This window comes from Dermacentor albipictus, unplaced genomic scaffold, assembly GCF_038994185.2.
Source record: "Dermacentor albipictus isolate Rhodes 1998 colony unplaced genomic scaffold, USDA_Dalb.pri_finalv2 scaffold_12, whole genome shotgun sequence".
Classification (NCBI taxonomy): domain Eukaryota; kingdom Metazoa; phylum Arthropoda; class Arachnida; order Ixodida; family Ixodidae; genus Dermacentor; species Dermacentor albipictus.
Genome location: NW_027225566.1, coordinates 635,947 through 655,615, shown reverse-complemented (window position 1 = coordinate 655,615; position 19,669 = coordinate 635,947). Strand labels below are relative to the sequence as shown.

At 43.0% G+C, this 19,669-nt stretch overlaps 1 protein-coding gene across 12 annotated transcripts in view; it reads right to left on the bottom strand.

Annotated features, from left to right (window-relative positions):
- The window catches only part of LOC139051497 (vinexin-like), a 647,850-nt gene that overhangs the window by 129,000 nt on the left and 499,181 nt on the right, over positions 1-19,669 (bottom strand). For 11 of the 12 annotated variants that reach the window (XM_070528475.1, XM_070528476.1, XM_070528474.1 and 8 more), the window contains 4 exons: positions 17,840-18,048; positions 11,403-11,417; positions 2,817-2,886; positions 141-176 (listed from right to left, as the gene is read on the bottom strand). In XM_070528475.1, the coding sequence (XP_070384576.1) occupies positions 141-176; positions 2,817-2,886; positions 11,403-11,417; positions 17,840-18,048 (330 nt within the window). The remainder of the gene's footprint in view (positions 1-140; positions 177-2,816; positions 2,887-11,402; positions 11,418-17,839; positions 18,049-19,669) is intronic. The other variant, XM_070528472.1, reaches the window with a different exon arrangement.

Here is a 19,669-nt window from a genome sequence, read left to right as displayed (position 1 = left end):
CCCAAGTCCGGGAAAAAGCGTTACATCGAAAAGACAGCACAATAAATATTTTCTGCCATGGAAAGGTAAACAAACATCCAATTAACGGTACACATGCATGCATGCTTACAACATTTTACAGGGTTAAAATGCATACCGACCTCTCCTCCTGTAGTCAACAACAGTCTGGTAGTCACCTACACAGGACAGGGAAAAACAGAACAATTGGTCAAATTTCTGCTTGAGTGAGAGTGAAATGAAAACGCACATTGAGTAAAAGCTTCACCCAGACAATATGAAGTATACAAAGCACCAAGCTGAAGAAGGAACTTCGTCAAAAATCTGCGAGACCCAACTTGTTCACTCCCACAAACGCTTTAAGTGCACAAGTGCATGAGCACACTTAAAGGACATTTACACAGGGCAGTCAGATTTTGCAACCACTGCTACAAGAGGTGCACAAAAAATTTTTCAAGCTATTACGTGCCCTGTTCATTACATTGGATAATTCTGTAATGCTGTTACTGAAGTGCCTAATTTACTTATAGAAGTTTCATACTCAATAAAAGCGCTCACAGTCTCACACCTGCCGGCCCATCAGCTTGCATTTATTAAAACGTCAACAATGAGCACACATTTTTTGTGAGCTACCCATGCACTTTATCATTATTTACCTTTAAATGCTGCAGATAAACAGCAGCAAAGTTTGAACAGCACTTACTGATAAGCAACCTATTGTTATTTTTTTTTAGATCACAGTGGCTTTTTCGGTGACTTTGCTGTTGCTGGTTTCACCTGCCTCAGAAACTTTCTTGAGTAAACTTGCTTTAAGCAAGTATCCATCTAGTGTCCTCTGTGGGGCTTCGGGTGTTCATGGTGGTTGTGTGGAGCCGTTGCGTTGCGTTTCCGGGGGCTCCATGTCCGTTTCCTCCCTGACTGCACATCTCGGCAGCGGGTCATAAAACGCTGTCACTCGGCTGTCATCCTGCCCATGGGAAGGTCAATAAGCTTCCCCCATCGGCCGACTTTTTGGCGGGATTCGGGCTTTGCTTGTGTTTGTATCCTGTGTTTGCATTGAACCCCAGCTTAACAAATGTTATTTGTTCTTTCCGGAAAGCTTCGTTTAGGGTCTCCCTTACTGCGTGCACGGTCTCACTTTCCCCTACCTTGGACCGGCGGGGCACATGCGCGCAGCAATGCCCATGGAGCCCATGGAGCAGGCCAGAGCAGGCGCGGACACAGCGCCCTGTGTGCATGGCGGCTCAAAGTGCTCAAATCTGTGGTGGTCGTTGGCAAGCGTGATATACCAGCATGCACGTTGTGAGCGTAGTGCGAGACCACAAGGGGAAGCATGCAATGGCAGGCGCTGGCCGAGGATAGGCAGCCTCTTACTACAGGGTTTATTGCTCTTTGTTGTCTCTGTCATGGTGCACTGTTAGCTGCCACTGGCAACCATTTGGCCATGTATTGTGGCACAATTAGATTCAGATTTGGATGTGTTGTTTAAAGTTATGTTGTATCGAACACCAGCGTGATAGATCTTTTGTTCTTTCTAGAGAGCTTCGCCTAGGATTTCCCTTGCTGCGTGCACGCAGCGACACGTTGGCACACGGAGCAAGCCGGAGCCGGCGCGGACACTGTGCCCTGTATGCATGGCGGCTCGGAGTGCTCGAACCTGCTGTGCTTGTCCAGCGCGTGCAATATAAGAGTGTGCATGCCGTGAGCATAGAGTGAGACCACACCTTTAACCATCAGAAGACTTCCAAGAGCATGGTCAGAGACCAATGAGCAATACACTGTTGGGGTCTTGTTTGCAGTACTAAATACCTGTTTGCATACAGCCCCCCCCCCCCCCCCTTTCTCCCCGCCTCTACCCCCCCACCCCCCCGATCACTGTGAAGAATAGGCAAGATCCCCAGCATTATCATTACTATCCTGTGGAACTTCTGCAAACCTTTGTTACCTTGATTATTTTCTACTTGATAATGACGCATCTTGTTTCGTTCAACATGTCCAATGAAAGTTTGAGTTTGCAAGTTTACAAACTTAAATGCAACTCGAGTTTCGTAAAACATTGACACAACATTCGTAAAATTGCAGAACGAGCCCAAATTTGTAAACTTCATGAAAAATTTCAAAGTTGGCAGGCATATGGTCAAAGGTGCAGGCCTGCTACTTGTGCTGAAGAGTAGCATAACTAATAGCACCTGGAAACTCAGCGACAAACACTCAGCTCTTCCCATAGCATCTTAGAGGGCATTTTTTGCTGTAAGTAAGATCAGTGGTGCACATGGAGGTTGCTCCCTGACTGAACATGTATGGTAGCAGTTTCCTTCTGTTTCTCAAAATAACTTACACCAACCTAATGAGGACTGCAACATATTTTAGCTGCTAAATGACTTTGCTCCATTTATGTCACCTTAATTCTTATACCTTTATTGTGGCCTACCATGTTCGTACCATCAGTGCTACAGGCACCATCATGAAGTAATCTTACTTCCAGCTTTCAGTAAAATATACCAGCAGTGATTTAAAATGTTCTAAGTAGTACTACATAACTGTGAGCATCTAGTTATGTTTAGTTTCTTCGTTCTATTATAAATGTCGCATCTTCTAACCTATTCCTTATTTAAAAGCTGCCCAATGGAGTTCTCTCGCAGCTTTCTTCACTTCTGAATCAGATTACATCTTTCAAAGGACACAAATCAGCATTTCTTACCATAGCTGATATGACATAAGTTATGCCATAACATCATATCACCTACCTATGGTAATGTGTGCTGTATGTTCTCAAGCAAAATAAACATTCAAGTGACCAGCTAAGCAAAGAAACTTACCACTTCCATACTTATGTAGCCGTTTGAACATGGTCTTGTACCAATCACTGGCATGCTCGTCCTTGACATTCTGCAACAAAAGTGGTGTAACAGCCTACCTCATAAATTAGAACCTTAGGCAACGCCACTGTGATAAACCATACATAGATGCTCCGAGTACAACTCACTGGCTTGTGTCAATGTAAGCTGGCCGCACTGCTTCTAGCTCATTTTCTAAACCAAATTAAATTAATGTCCTTACAAAAACCCCTCACTTCTATGCCTTCAGGCAGTTCTAGGATAAACATACAAAAAGCAGTAATACGTACACTTCGCACCAGTGCTAGCCTGGGGAACATAAGAATGCAGCGTCACCTTTAGCAGAACTTGACAAGAAACAATGTCAAGAGCCTCCCTTAAAGGTGTTAGATGAAGGTCCGGAACCTCAAAATCCTAGAAAAATGACTAGCGAGACTTAAAGCATCCTAAATAATTTAATATAACAGCTTTTCTGTGACTTAGTTTCTGTTTTGTCTCCCTGGAGAATATACTGTGTCATGACGTCATGACACAGAAGGTAATCATGTGGGAGCAGGCCGTTGCAATGATTTGACACTCGCTCTGGTTCACAGTCTGCTAAGCTGCTACATTGACCCTCACACTAAGTAGCAGCACAGGAGGCAACTGAGCAGGCAGCAATGAATGTCAAATCGTCGCAACGACCTGCTCCCACATGATTACCTTCTGTGTCATGACATCACGACACACCATATCCTCCTGGGAAACAAAACGAACTGGGTTGTAGAAAAACTATTACAATAAATTATTTAGGACACTCTAAGTTTTGCCAGTATTTGCTTTAGGGTTCACTAAATAAAATAAAAAAAGAAGAAGTTCGAACTGTTGTGTCAGTACTCCTTAAAAGAAATCAGAAGACATCAGAATAGCCAGACAACAAGGCGAGTAGCTTTGCATGTGATTTCCAAACTGAACAGCGACTCCGCTGTGGCTCCTATCAGACACTTGACACTGAAGAACAGTAGCAGCAGAAAGTGAGAATACAAGTGGCTAGATTAGTATGACAAAACCTGAATGTCAGTCAGGTGCAATGCGTACCCAATTCGTTGTTCTGTGCCAAGCCAATCTGTTAAAAAACCTACCACAAACTGCACACTGCTTATGACAACTATGATTCTGAACGTAAAGTGCAAGTGTTGCATGTATTAAAATTATAACCTAAAAAAATCTGTCAGTAAATGAAAACTCAACCAGCTATACTACTACCAAGGTGTCATAGTGCTTTAAGCTTACCTGCATTAGCAATTTCTTTCACTGCTATCGTAAGAAGCCTGCTTAAAGGGACCCTGGAACGATTTTGGCGATTTTGTACAAACGTGCTGAGTAGGTCTTTTTGATCATGAATTGATGCATCTAAGTGCTCCGCGTAAAGCGTGTAATTTATTATAAGGTATTAAAAATGTACATCGCTGCCGATCACAGCACACTGCTCAGCGGAATTTTCAGCCGCCCCTACCCACATGACGTAAATCACCCAATTGACGTCAGTAGGGCGAGCTATCCGATTGGCTGCCTTGGGCGCGTCATCGATAATTTTTCCTCTTTTATGGTGAACAAATATGTTCGTAATAGTTGGAATGTTAGTTAATTTGTTTCTATAAAAAGAAAGTAACAGAAAGAGAATGCACAAGAACAATTTCTCACAACACTTCTGGCACAAAGCAAGTGTCATCTGCTTGTGCTCCAACGTGCTCCATTTTGACGAGAGCTCCGCGGTCAGAGTCGGTCTCAAGTCTTTTTGCGAGCACTATGATTCGACTTTGTTGCCTTGTGGACTGCAAACGTAGCAACTGGCGATATGTCAAGCTGCAACATCGTGTCCCTCAACAAGGCAGCAGACGAGTGGACTGGCTGCAGCGCATCATACTGCTGCTATCCGATCGGCGCCAGGATTTGCGCGTTTACAGCCGTCACTTTACACCGAAGATTACTAATGCAATAGCGTTTTGCGAGTCCAGTATTAGGGTAAACGCAAGCGCAAGGGGACAGGGCCTGGCCGTTTGACTGAGTCGTTTCACGAGATGAGCAGAAGCGCAAATGTGAATGGTCCGCCCGGTACAGCCACCTGGTGCCATAGAGCTCAATCACACACAGTAGCAGTAACGAAATGTATTCTTTTTTGCTGCTGGTGTAAATTTTTAGCACGAGTGCAATTGTTAACACATTGTTTCTGTAAATGTTTAAAATGTTTTACTCTTGATTAGAGCAATATTAGCGCTTTGTTTGGCTGGTTGGTTAAGCTCTGCGCCAACGGGTGGTTGGATCGTGGAGCCGTGGAGACCGATCAGGCAGCTCACGTACATCTTTGCTAAAGTACCTTCATCAGCTTGAGTTTATGCCTCCAGCGTTTTGTCTAAACTCCCAGCTCACCTGTGGTTACCGGAATACCAGACACGTTCAGTGCTGCGACAGAATGCAAGCAATGCACGCTGCTTCGATAGCTCTTGTTTGGGGCCGACTGCGAAGCAGCTGGCGGAGAGCTTGGAGAGGCTTCGCGTGCTCATTCCTAGAGAACCGGAAGTCGACGACACGATGTGCCATCATGATGCAGAACCAGTGAAGGCAGAGCTTAGCCCCGATCACTTGGCAAATGAGTTGAGGAGAAAATGCATGGCTATCGAGGAGGGTAACTTGTAATCCTCCGTAGCTCTCTTAATCTGGGTCATTTCACACAAATTGTGGTGCAAATGATTAACTTTAGCTGTCCCCTACACGTCTACAAAATGTGTCCAAACCGTTTCAGGGGCCCTTTAATGATGACTCGGCTTAAGTCTTTTCACTACGTGCTCATCCCAGCATACCACAACAAAGCAAGTGATGAGCTCAGCTTGTCATGAATTAAAACACATCTGTCAGGCTGCTGCTGACAAGCTAGGTTCATCAAGTGGCTTCTAACTACACATATGGACACAAGACTGTCACAACTGTTCCATATGCTTCTATGTGCAAGCTTTCTGCTGCCTTTCACTGGTCACAACAATAATGGCAAGAGAAAAACAGAGAAAATGGCTGGCAATGCTTAAACAACTTTGGTTACTTCTCATAGTAACAGAATGGCAGCTCACAAGAAAGCTTCTGCCTTGGAGAGTTCACTTCACCATCATACAAGACACTATCAATTCATAAGTTGTGGCATAAGCACAATATTATGCAACAGCATGTATGTCATCTGCTGTAACTGGGCATTTGAGTGGTGATGCAGACTGCAGCACTTTAGCTATGCACAAAGCCTTTCACTGTGTTTAGCTACCATTACGTGACACTGCTCTCTTTGCCCACAGTAGGCCAGACAGCCAGGCAAGCACTGCTGCCAAGTGCAGCAGCCTCTAATCATGATGGCGAAAATGAGTGCATCCAGTTGTGAAACTCTGGGGTAAACAAGCACGCATTTCTTTTTTTTTTTCAAGAAATACCTGCGCAAACCGAACAAACAAGTGCCGACAATCTTAATACTAGGAATATATCAAAACTAAACAAAGTGAACAAGACACAACGATCCAACAATGTCATCATCAGCCCATTGTATGTCCACTGCAGGACGAAGGCCTCTCCTTGCTATCTCCAATTACCCCTGTCCTGCGCCAACCGATTCCAACTAGCGCCCGCGAATTTTCTAATTTCATTGCCCCACCTAGTCTTCTGCCGTTCTCGACCGCACTTCCCTTCTCGTGGTACCCATTCTGTAACCCTAATGGTCCACCGGTTATGTACTCTACGCATTACATGACCTGCCCAGCTCCATTTTTTTCTCTTGATGTCAAGTAGAATATCTTCTATACCCGTTTGCTCTCTAATCCAAACCGCTCTCTTTCTTGCCTTAACGTCATGTCTAGCTATCTTCGTTCCATCGCTCTTTGCGCGGTCCTTAACTTTTTCTCAAGCTTCTTTGTCAGTCTCCAAGTCTCTGCCCCATATGTCCGCACTGGTAAAATGCACTGACTGTACACCTTCCTTTTCAATGATAACAGTAAGCTTCAAGTCAGGAGCTGACAATGTCTGCCGCATGCGATCCAACCCATTTTTATTCTAAGAATTTCTTTCTCATGATCAGGGTTCCCTGTGATTAATTGACCTACGTAACCGTACTCCTTCACAGACTCTAGAGGCTGACTGGCGATCCTGAACTCTTGTCCCTTTGCCCGGCTATTTATCATTATCTTTGTCTTTTGCATATTAATCTTCAACCCCAATCTTACACTCTGTTAAGGTCACTGCTAAGGTCCTCAATCATTTGTGGTAACTCTTCTGCATTGTTGCTGAGTAGAACAATGTCATCGGCAAACCGAAGGTTGCGGAGATATTCGCCGTCTAAACTTACTCCTAAGCCTTCCTAGTTTGATAGCTTGAATGCTTCTTCCAAGCATGCAGTGAATAGCACTGGAGAGAACGTGTCTCCCTGTCTGACCCCTTTCTTTACAGTTATCTTCATACTTGTGTAGAATTAAGGTAGCTGTGGAATCTCTGCAGATATTTTCCAAGATATTTATGTAAGCAGTCTGTACTCCTTGATTACGTAATGCCTCTATGACTGATGGTATCTCTACTGAATCAAATGCTTTTTCGTAATCTATGAAAGCCATATAGTAGAGAGGCTGATTGTACTCTACGAATTTCTCGATAACCTGATTAATGACATCGATGTGATCCATTGTAGAGTATCCCTCTGAAGCCAGCCTGTTCTCTTGGTTGGCTGAAGTCCAGTGTTGCCCTTATTCTATTGCAAATTATCTTGGTGAACATATTATATAACACCGAGAGTAAGCTAATGGGCCCATAATTTTTCAATCCTTTAACGCCTTCCTTTTTGTAGATTAATATAATGTTTGCATTCTTCCAGTTTTCTGGGACCCTTGCACTCTACAGACACTTTGTATAGAGAGTCGACAGTCTTCCAAGGATCATGTCTCCTCCATCTTTGATTAAATAGACTATTATTCCACCCTCTCTTGTCTCTCTTCCCCGTTTCATGTCTTGCAAGGCCTTTCTGACCTCATCGCTAGTTATAGGAGTTTCTGCATCCTGTTCATTACCGTTTTAAATGTAGTAGGTATCCTGACTCCTCTGGGTACTGTACAAGTCAGTATAAAATTCTTCCACTGCTTTTACTATACCTTCGAGATTGCTGATGATATTACCCTGCTTATCTTTCAGAGCATGCCTCTTGGTTTGTCCTACGTCAAGTTTCCTTCTCACTGATCTCAGGCTGCATCAATTTATTACGGTTTCTTCAGCCTTTCTCACATTATAACTTCAAATATCACTTATTTTTGCCTTGTTGATGAGTTTTGACAGTACCGTGAATATTATCTCTTGGGTTGGACACTTTCATTTTTTGTCATTTCTTTATTAGGTCCTTTGTTAGTTGGGAGAACTTGCCTACTGGTTACCTTGGTGCCTTGCCTCCCACTTCTATTGCTGCCTCTGAAGCCAGCCTATAAGCTACGGTTTCATTCATTATCTCTATGTTATCTTCATCTCTCTGCTCTAATGCTGCACATTTGTTTGCAAGTACCAGCCTGCATTTGTCTGCTTTTACCCTTACTGCCTCTAGGTTGACCTGTTTCTCCTTGACCAATTTTACTATTTCTCTATTCAAATTGAGGTGAATCCTAGGCCTCACTACCCTATGATCACTGCACTTTACCCTACCTATCACTTCTACATCCTGTATTCTGCTGGGATCGGCAGAAAGTATGAAATCAATTAAATTTCTTGTTTCATCATTAGGGCTTTTCCAGGTTCACTTTCTGTTGCTATGCTTTCTGAAAAAGGTGTTCATCAGTCGCATCTTATTTCTCTCTGCGAATTCTACCAGCATCTTTGCTCTAGCGTTCCTAGAGTCAACGCCGCAGTTGCCAATTGCTTGTTCACCAACCTGCTTTTTCCCCACTTTTGCACTGAAGTCGACCATTACTACAGTACACCGAGTTTGCAGTTTTCTCATCGCTAATTCAACATCTTCACAAAACTGATCTACTTCATCATTGTGACTGGACGTTGGAGTGTAGGCTTGTATACTACCTTTAATCTATACCTCTTATGAAATTTGATTAAGACTGCAGCTACCCTCTCATTAATGCTGTAGAATTCGTCAATGTTGCGTGCTATGTCCTTATGGATTAGAAATCCTACCCTGTATTGCTTCTTATTTGGGACACCTCTATAGCAGAGGACATGGCCGTTAGTCAGCAATGTACAAGCCTCACCAGTTGTTCTAATCTCACTAAGGCCAATGATACCCCAAACAATGCCTGATAGTTCCTCGAAGAGTCCTGCTAAGCTAGCTTCACTCGAAAGGGTTCGGTTGTTAAACGTTGAAAGGGTCAGCTTCCATTGACGGCCAGTCCGGGTCCACAGATTACTGATCTGCGACCAGACACACTAATCCAACAATGTAAACCATGTAAATATAGGTGTTAAATTATCCAAGAGGGTGAGACTACTTTGTTTCTAATTAACTTGCCTCAAGGATTTGAAAATAGTACACACAGAGGAAAAATAAAGCAAGAAAGTCCTAGTGGTAAACCCGCACAAAGCAGTGAAGGGATGTAAAATCATGGCCGGGTATGACCAGAATCACTCATGAGCCCTGCATTAGTGCCCCAATCAATAAACCACAGCTTGTACAACATCATCTTACCAACCTGGCTTTCAAGGCCAGCCATCATAAGTAGTGTGTAAGCCTAGCCACCATAACTATGGCACACACCGAAAACAAAGAGGCATACTGACAGACAAAATGCAAGAAGTCAAAAGAAAAAAAAAATAGAACACCCAGGTGCCTCAAAAGGTTAGTGGTTAAAGCTACATTGCACGAGTAATGTGGCCTCAGATGCAGCTAATTCCTGACCATCCCCCACAAAGGACATTGCTGACATGCATAAAATAAGCCACATAAGCAAACACAACTGCTCAGAAAATCTGCCATATTTCAGGTTTTCTTGGACATCATATGAAACCAGAGGTGGGATAAAACTTGGACAGCTCATGTCAGTGTTCAGAGGTCAGATGAAAGCAGTGACAAGAGCTGTAACATTTGCAGTCCCTAGCTTAACTACAGCTCCAAATAAAGCATGAAAAAAAAATGCGCGCTTAGTATTGGCATAAGGTACTTATCATTAGGGCTGGGTGTAGACTGAAAATTTAAATGTGATTGACTGGTAACCTTTTATCAATTAATTAGTGCTTTGTTCAGTTACTCTCATTACAAAATATCGAAAGAAAGTCACAATGCCTTGAATTATATACGGTAGTTACTCCATATAAACTGAGAAGTTGAAATCTCACATATAGAACAAACGGCACCTCACAACCCACGATCACTGCTACCTTTTTTTCTGTCTGTGTATCTCTGTGCTACAATTTATCATAATGCTAAACCAATAAGCCCATGCACCTGCAATTCTGACATTTACAAAATTTTCTTTCTCTCACAGCCAGTGAAGTATATGAGCTAGCTGTGTATCCATAGTGGAAAACAATTAGGCCATACATACATAGGCATGCACCAGGCTACACAGCACCGTCAGCATGAACAAGAAAAGCAGCAAGTTCATAGAAAATAATAATAATATTAATGGCAGGTACTTGTTGCCACAAGATATTGACACTATGAATTCTGCCAGCACAGCATCAGCACTTCCTTTCAGTGAAACCAAAGTATCACACAGGTCCTGGCACATGACACTGCTAACATCAACAATAATAGAAGATCATGAAGAATTAGCAAGAGACTACAAAAAGAAATTAGGTCTTACACACTTTTGTGCAGTAACTCTGTGCAGTTACTAAATGCAGCACTTGAATTTGCTTATGCTTGAACAAGAGGACAACATCAGAGCAAGTGGCACCGGCTGCCGAATAAGCAACAAAATTAGTAGTAGCAGAGCTTGAGTTATTGGCGCAAGTAATGAGTGGAGGTCCAGAGTTACTGGGCTCAGCACACTGTACGACATTGACGCATACCAAAAAGGCAGCTGCTCAAGCTTCTTCAACGGGCACGCTGCAAAACACTGAGAAGCACAAGTTACATTTGATCCTACTGTGCAGCCAGAAGTGTTAAAGCCATCTTTAAAAGAAACGTGAAGTGAAGAAGTGTGAACTGAATTATGAACGGCTTTTATTTATTTATTTATTTCTCTCTCAGCATTCTGGACATTATAGATCCAACAGTTCTGTCATTGACAAAGTGATGTCAGCTGACAAGTCCTGCATCATAAATTGTGTACTGGCAATGCTTCAGTGGATTTTCAGAAACTGAATTGCACTTAATCACTTAATACTGATCTTTCTCTTTGGCCCTGCTTAGTGGATCACCAAACATGCCAGCTTCATACAAGAAGCTATGAGCAAGACACGCACGGCATAAAGATTCTACAAGAATGTGCATTGCTACTAAGAAGGAGTAAAAATAAATAGGAATTCCATGTGCAACTAATTTAGAGATAGATCAAACAAAAGGATCACTAGAAGGAAAGCATCAGCTTGTCTGAGAAGAGGCAGGTAGGTCTCTGCAAAGGTGGAGCTTACCTGATACCTCCTCTCCTGCGATGCCGCATTAAGCAACCAGAACGCCATGAAAAAATGATAAGCGATCACAGTCAGAAATCCAGACGGAAGTGCGCACACCTCAGCTTCAACACGGACCACGCAAAATTGCGTGGAAACAAACCAGAAGCACGTAACAAGAAACAGCGAGAGAGTAACAGTGAAGAAATGAAATGACTAATGAAGCGGAAAGGAAATTGATGTCCAAAAGGGAAGAGTCACAGATGAATGCAATGTAAGCAGGTTAATGAGGACAGCAAAGCAGCAGCAAATGAGCGTCAAATGCAGATTGTAGGAAGAAAAAAAAAAAAAGAAGCTACTAGCACAAGTATAAGCTACAGTCTGTGCAAAGTGGGCCAGCAGTGTTCAAGACAAAGCAGCAAAGTAAATTAAAAGAAACTGAATAAACACCAAAATGCACTAACAGCGTGAAAGTGAGGAACAGGAGCCATGCACAGTGCGGCAGAACTTTTCACACTGCCCAGATCTGAGCATTCAGCATGCAGAAGAGCCATGACAGAATCACACTGCTGCAACAAGCAACCATTTATGTATTCAATGCAAAACTTCTTAAATGCCAGTCAATTGTGTGCTGCAACTGAAGAAAGGAAAAAAAGATGCACTGCAAAGCTACACATTCAAAACAGGAGAGAGACAAAGAAAGCCAACAAAAACAACAACACTCGTGACAACAAAAACTCTTTTTCTACGGCAGAATGACACATGAAAAAGAATATGCCACAGATAGAGTACAACTGTGAACATATTCCAGCAAGAAAAGATACCAACACTTCTTGTAAACATGCACACAACAGCATAGAACAGCTTCACCAAGCAGAGGGATGAAAATATGAAACACGAACCTGTTCAACAACTCCAAAATTGCAGTCTCAGTATATTTAACAAGATCCCCGTTATGTTGCATGGTATAAACAAAGCAAGAGGAAGCAAATTGGCAATAAAATATTTTTTTTTGTCTTTCATTAACTGCTATTCCTATGCACTAAAGGAGCTTCTCCTGCATGATCTACAAGGATGGTATAAAGCCAATGAGCTAACAAATGTACATAACAAGTCTCTCAGACTGTTTTTCACTCCTCATCCTCTACAGACTTTAGTCTACAGACCTTAGCAAGATAGTAAGGTTTCGCTTCGTAAGCATCCTTTCTTTTCAACAACCAAACACATCAATTTTATCTTCATGAAAAGTGCCCTCACAATTCAGTAAAAACTAACAGCTGAGTTTCCGCCACTGTCGCTTTTTCAATGAAAAGATTAAACTTTAGCACAGAATGATATCAGTAATGTTCCTGATTTCAATGACAACCAAACCAGTTCACGTGAGGCTTTTATTGATCAAAGCATGATTACATTTTAACAAGCTTTGAACACCAATATTATGCGGTGGGAAGAACACTGCAATGCTATGCATATTTTGAACTTTGACAAATTAAAAAAAAAGTCGTAATATAACAGCCACCTCCTTTCTCGTGTTACTCTTAGTGTAGTGTTAATTTACCCACGAAGAACAGTGTGCGAAAATAAACAAAAAATCCTGCTTTACAGCAATATTTATAACAAGAATGCAGTACATGTTTTGTTATGATGTTATAAAGCCATCCTCCAAGACCAAGGGTTTCCAAAGCGTCAAGTATTGCTTTATGATAGATGGAGTCATATGCTGCCTTAACGTCCAAAAATAATGCAGTAGGTGTGTTTCCACAAACCAATTCATATTCAATTGATGTGACCAAGGCAATGACTATCAATTGTGGACCTATTTTGATGGAAGCCCTTCATTTCGCCGGGTAAACTTTCATAGTTTCCAGGAACCAATTAAATTGTTTGTGAAGCATTTTTTCGAATAGACACTCTATGCATGAATTGCAGACTATCTTCAAGGATGCCAACTTTTTATGTGTACTCTGGATGGCCCCACGGTGCTTTTTGCCGCAAGGAGTGCCACAAGGAGCTGTGTTAAGCCTGCTATTATTTAATTTAGTCCTCATCCATCCGAGTAGAAACCTGCCCCACGGCATCAGCATCACACTGTATGCAGACAAAATCTGCATTTGGGGCACAGCGTGTTCCCGCAGTACCACCCAACAACGTCTCCAGAGGGCACTGGCAAATATAGCAGCCTACTTAAACTCAAGGGGTCTGCAATTGTCCCCCAGCAAAAGCATTGCTATGGCTTTCACATGGAGGCGTATGGAAAAATGCCCACCAGTGTTGGGCGGTTGCACCCTTCCATACGTCAAGACACAAAGGTTTCTTGGAGTGATGATCGATAGGAGCCTCACATGGTCGCCTCAAGTGAAAAAAACTGAGCTAGAAGATTTCCTTGGCGTCGCACGCATTCCAATTTTCAGTCGGATCACAGCGGGGCTGCAAATGTCGATCAATGATGCTCCTCCATAAGGCCTACATCGACGGAACAATACGGTATTACCTACAGATCCTGGACAAAATGCCTCCCACAAGCAACAGAAAACTCGAGGAAGCACACAACAACTGTCTTCGAGTTTGCCTTGGCCATCCGGAGGGGTCTTCCCGCTCAGTAACTGAAGCAGAAGCTCAGTGCCTGCCTCTCGAAGTGCTAACTTCGCAGAAGGCACTTCGGATCTGCCTAAGAATTATCCTTCATACAAAGACTCACTTTTTAAAGGATATTTCTAGAACCTGTGCTACACCTAGCTTTGGGCAGGCCATCAGAAGTACAGTCAAATCTCGTTACTACGAACCCCACAAATTTACAAACATTTTGAACATCCCTGCCAAATTGCCTATATTTTCAATGTAAAAATATTTCACAACTACGAATTTCAATACAGCGCATATTTCAGAATAACGCCCATAGTTTATTTTCCTCTTTATAACCGAGGAACATGAGTATTACGAATTCGGCTAAAAGTAAAAGCGTCGCAGCCCTCGTGTGAAACAGATACCGCGAGTGCAGTCGCTATCAGCATCACCATGTGGAGTGCCAACTGCTTCAACAAAAACATCACCAAGAGCTTCCCGACAAAGGTTTGGCGATGTTCGCATGAGATCAAACGATGAATGCAGCTAGCAACGGCACCAAGAAGAAGCGAAAGCAGTTTTCGCTGCAGGACAAATTGGACGCATTGCAGGAAATCGACACAGGGAAAAAGCAAATCGACGTGTGCAGACAGCGTGGCATTGTCCCATCCACTGTTGCAACCATTTTGAAAGACCGAGACAGGATTATCAAGCTTCACCGGGAATCGCAACTTGCTCCTACGAGGAAACGGCTGCGACTGGGAAACTTTCAAAATGTGGACCAAGCTGTTCTCATGTGGTTCAAAGATGCCAGACTGTAAAAAGTTCTTGTGTCTGGCCCAATGCTCCAAGAAAAAGCCCACAAATTTGCCAATGCACTTGAAATAACTGGGTTCGATACCAGTGCAAGTTGGCTACTTAATTTCTGCCAAAGGAACGGAATAACTTGGCAGGTAATCTCGGGCTCGGAAAAGGCTGCTGACAGAGAAGGCGCAGATTCCTGGCACAATGATAGTTTTCTAGAGGTGGCTTAATCAAACTCTGAAGATGATAACTTCAACGTTGATGAGACCACGTTTTTATCAGGTCCTGCCAGACCGGACGATGCACTTCAAAGGGCAGCAGTGCAAAGTAAGGAAGAAGTCACATCTTCGCGTGACAGTCCTGCTCTGCTGCAATGCAACAGGCATGAAGAAAATTAAACCGCTCTTCATCAGCAAATACGCGAAGCCTCGCTGCATCAAAAACGTCATGTCATTACCGTACGACTACTGCGTCAACAAACGAGCCTGGACGACCAGTGAACTCTTTTCCGAGTGACTCATCAAACTCGACAACCAAATGAGGAAGGATGACCGAAGAATTCTAATGGTTGTCGAAAACTGCTCCGCTCACATTGTGAATGTTCGCTTGATGCACGTTTGCTTGGAGTTTCTGCCGCCAAACAACACGTCCTCGCTGCAGCCCCTAGACCAGGGCATTATAGAGTGTGAAAGCAGAATTTCCTAAATGCCTTGTGCAGTGGTTAATTATCAACCTCCGCCTAAATCAGCCAACTGCAATCAATATTCGTCAGCCAGCGTAAATGATCACAGGTACTTGGTGGAACCTGAAGGCATCCATCATTAGCAACTGCTGGCAAAAAGCAGGGTTTGTCAAAGCGTCTGTGCAGCTTGAAGATGATCTGGAGGTGACAAACAACCCAGGGGACCTGTGGACTGAGGTTGCAGAACTGCTGCTCACCGTCTCTTCCTTCGATGACTACGTGGAGAGCGACAGCGCAGCACTAACGGTGGACCTGACAACCGAATAGATTGTTAACTGCGTTCGCGATGTCTCCAGTAACGATGACGACCCGAAGGAAGACAACTGTGGGTCACCGAACACAAAAGATGAGATCGTGTCAAACAGTGATGTTTTAGTGCACATGAACAAAGTCGGCACTTTCATCGCTCGGTGCAATGACGTACCCGATGAGGTATTGCGCAAAGTGGAAAATGTAGACGCATTCCTAATCGGTCGTGCGTGCTGCACGCGCCAGAAGAAAACACTGATTTCTTCCAATAAACCAGCTTTGAAGTCAGTGAAACATTTTTAGAGAGTACTATGTTTGTCTGCACATGCACCTACTGCCAAGGTACATCATTTTCGTTCCTAGGTTTGTCCACTGGCTCATAACCGCAAGTTTTTCATTACAACAATATTTCAAAATAAACGATTTTCGGCAGTGCCGTGTGATTCGTTATATCAAGATTTGCCTGTATATCTATTTCGATTCCTGCTCAGGCATCACAAATTATGCCACGAAACATATCACACCGGACCCTGTCACCACTGGAAATCGTGCCATATAAGTATCCCTGGAATCAATGCAAAAAGAAAATGCCTCACTCAGGCAGCGACCCATCAGACAGCTTTGGAATATACACACAATGAATACACAATCAAAACGCACATTTTGAAAGATGGCTCTACAGCTCAACGCCGCTCATCGTGCAGCCTTTTTGTGCCCTCTACAGGGCAAAGATTCTTGTTTCATCTTGAGCGGGCGACATCGTCTATTCCAGCAGAGCTATATGGCATTAAGGAGGTCTTTGCGCATGTACTTCGACAGCAGCCGCCAAAGACATGGGTGATATTCACAGATTCGAAAGCAGCCCTACAAAGTATGTGGAACAGGCTCAAGCGATGTAATAACCAACCTGCAGCATTTGACATTGCCTATATTAACCACAAGGCTAAGATTGCTGGGCACTGCATCATGCTCCAGTGGATACCTGGCCATGCCAGTATTTCGGGGAAGGGCGGACGAAGCTGCCCAAAATGGACTCCAATACCAAAATTTAAGAAGAATATTTTTTACCAAAGCCGACGCTTCAAACATGGCAAAAAATTATGCCTGCCAAGAAGAAGACCGCCTCTGGAATTTGCCGCTTCACCAAGATAGCTTCCTGCGTTATATTGATCCAGAATTTAAATAGAATATTCCACGACCCTTTCCTCGACAATCAGAGACATTATACCATAACTGTCAACTAAACGTGGCTTACACGAACAATTATCTGTACCGCACAGGACGTACCACTAACCACTACTGTGATAACTGTGGCAGCTTAGAGACAGTGGAGCACATACTACTTGAATGCCCTGTGTCCGGGATGAGAGACAGTTTTTTGAGCGACAAATGGAAATGATTTTCCACAATCTGTTAACATTTCCCAGTGCCTTAGGTCCAATGCCCGGCTCTTCCAAACAGTGGCAGGTTTTGGATTTGGAGTTCGAATACCTGTCGTAAATTGGTCGAATCGGAAAGCTTTAAAGATTCTCAACATTTCAAACAGAAAAGCCAACGTTTACCCATTATTTCCCCTGTAAATATTAGTGTCAGGCCCACTTGCACATTTTATATTTATTTTTTATTCTTTATTGCTTTTTCCCACACTCCTCTGGAATCTTTTAACCCTATTCCCCCATCCCTATACAGAGTAGCATACCAGCTGTTGTATATGTGCCGGAAAAATTCTCTGTTTTTCTAATAAAGAGCCTCTCTCCCATCTCTCTCTCATCTCTATGATGTTATACATAATTTCGAAAAATGCTTAACTCAGACTACAGTTTCTATGATAAAATTTTAGCATAAATCTTTCACAATAAATTTATTTTGAAAAAAGATTAAAAAAAAGATTCGTGCCTTTGTGAGAGCACACTATTGGCTTCCCTCAATGTGGGCAATTCACACAGTGATGAACTTGCTATTTCAGGTCCTTCCATTCAATCAAGAGAGTTAGACAGAGTTAGATTTACATTCAGCTAATTGCAAAGGCAACATAGGCAAAAACCAGAACCCTCATTTTAGTCCCAAGAGTGGTGCCATACATTAAGTTTGTTTTACTCACAGTGCGCAATCCTACAGGGATGCCATTTATGGTGGGCCCAATGCCCTCGTACTTCGGCGGTGCAGGGATGGTGGTGCGGTGTCCCGATGACACCTCCTTCGCAGTGGGCATGGCGTAGTAGGTGTCAGTGTGCACCCTGTCACCGTCCACTGTCACCCTCTGGTCGTACATGTATGGCTCGTTTGAACGTGCACCGGATCGCCGAGGCTCTGCAAGTGCAAGACACACAGACTCAGCCAAGCAGTGGCACCTGGAGCTTCAAAACCGCATTCAATGGAGTCTGCTTCTGTGGCACCAGCTTCCACACGCAAAAACACATGAAACTTCACCATGCAGAACGAAACTTGGGGTTTTGTGTACACTCTGGCACCTACTGCCAAGGTAGGCCCTAAAAACAGCCCCAGGTGTTGTCCATGTAGGATTCAGGAGATCATACAGGAGACGACTTTACAATTCTACAGTTTGTCTAATATTATGGTTGTGCAAAAACTTCAGATATGAATTGAATAGTCTCGTTTATTATATCAGTAATTTCTTCTCAGAATTTGATTTTTAGTTTTCGTTTATGGATGGATAGGCAGCAAAAAAATGGCCGTTAGGCCCCTTTGCAAGGCAAACTTCAGCTGTCCATTTTTAATCCAGCTGAAGTGAAAATACTTAGCCAGTCTTGAAAACACTACTTAAGAGGGCTCTTGTTTTTCATCCACTTTCATTTCCATGAATTTATCGTTTCTTTATTTTCATTTATTAAACACAAGTAATTTCCCCTATGTTGTCCTTGGTGTCAGTGTTTGTTGGCTTCTTATGATATGACTAATAAAAATCGGGCCCCTCGCTTAACGCTCTTTCTTCTAGTTTATTACATAACCAAGGTCTTGAATACAGCAACATTGATGCCTTCAGGTAGCATGTGTGGGTATATTGACCGGTTGCCTTCACCCAAAAAGATCACATTCTCGCAACGCCTGCAGCAGAAAGGATGTTCCACGTCTGCTGCCAAAGTCTGTGAGTGGTGGCGCTAGCTAACACTCCCAAGGTTCTACAAGGAAACATAAATACCAAAAAAAGTGGACGGGGAAACAGTGCCGTGCTAGCTCAATTGGTAGAGCATCGCCCGTGAAATGCAAAGGTTGTGGGACTGTTCCCCACCTGCAGCAAGTTGTTTTTCCATCCACTTTCATTTCCATTAATTTATCATTTCTTTATTTTCATTTATTAAGCACAAGTAATTTCCCCTATGTTGTCCTTGGTGTCAGTGTTTGTTGGCTAATAAAAATCAGGCTCCTCAGTTAGCCCCCTCTCTTCTCATATGCTCAAGAGGACTGTGCTGCAGGAGGCACTCTTGCTGTCATGAGCACAGGTTTCTGTGGATCAAGCAAATTATTTTTGCACAATATCATACACTAATTTAAACAAAGCTGCTTCCTCCTTAGTCTGCCTGCATGTCTTTTTCGTGAATTTAGGTCAATTTTGCCCCATTCACTAGATTACTTAAAGAGATGGACACTATGTATGCAAGAAATTTTGGTGACACTAGCTATTTAACAAAATTTCAATCATTAAATTGGTAATTACATATTCACCTTAGAAGAAAGGAAACCGAGGTACCAATTGGCTTCTTATGGTATTCACTTTAGGGCACATGTCCAAATTGTAGAACTGGAGCCATGCAACAACAAAGTCATATCCATTTATCAGAAATTCTGTGCTTAGTACCAGCCTCGAGAAATATGCCCTCAATATCTGTGGCAAAATGCACTAATGTTCCAGTTAACACTCAGTAACACGGCATTTTCCTACAGCGTTGAATATTGTAAGGTAGAAAGCCAA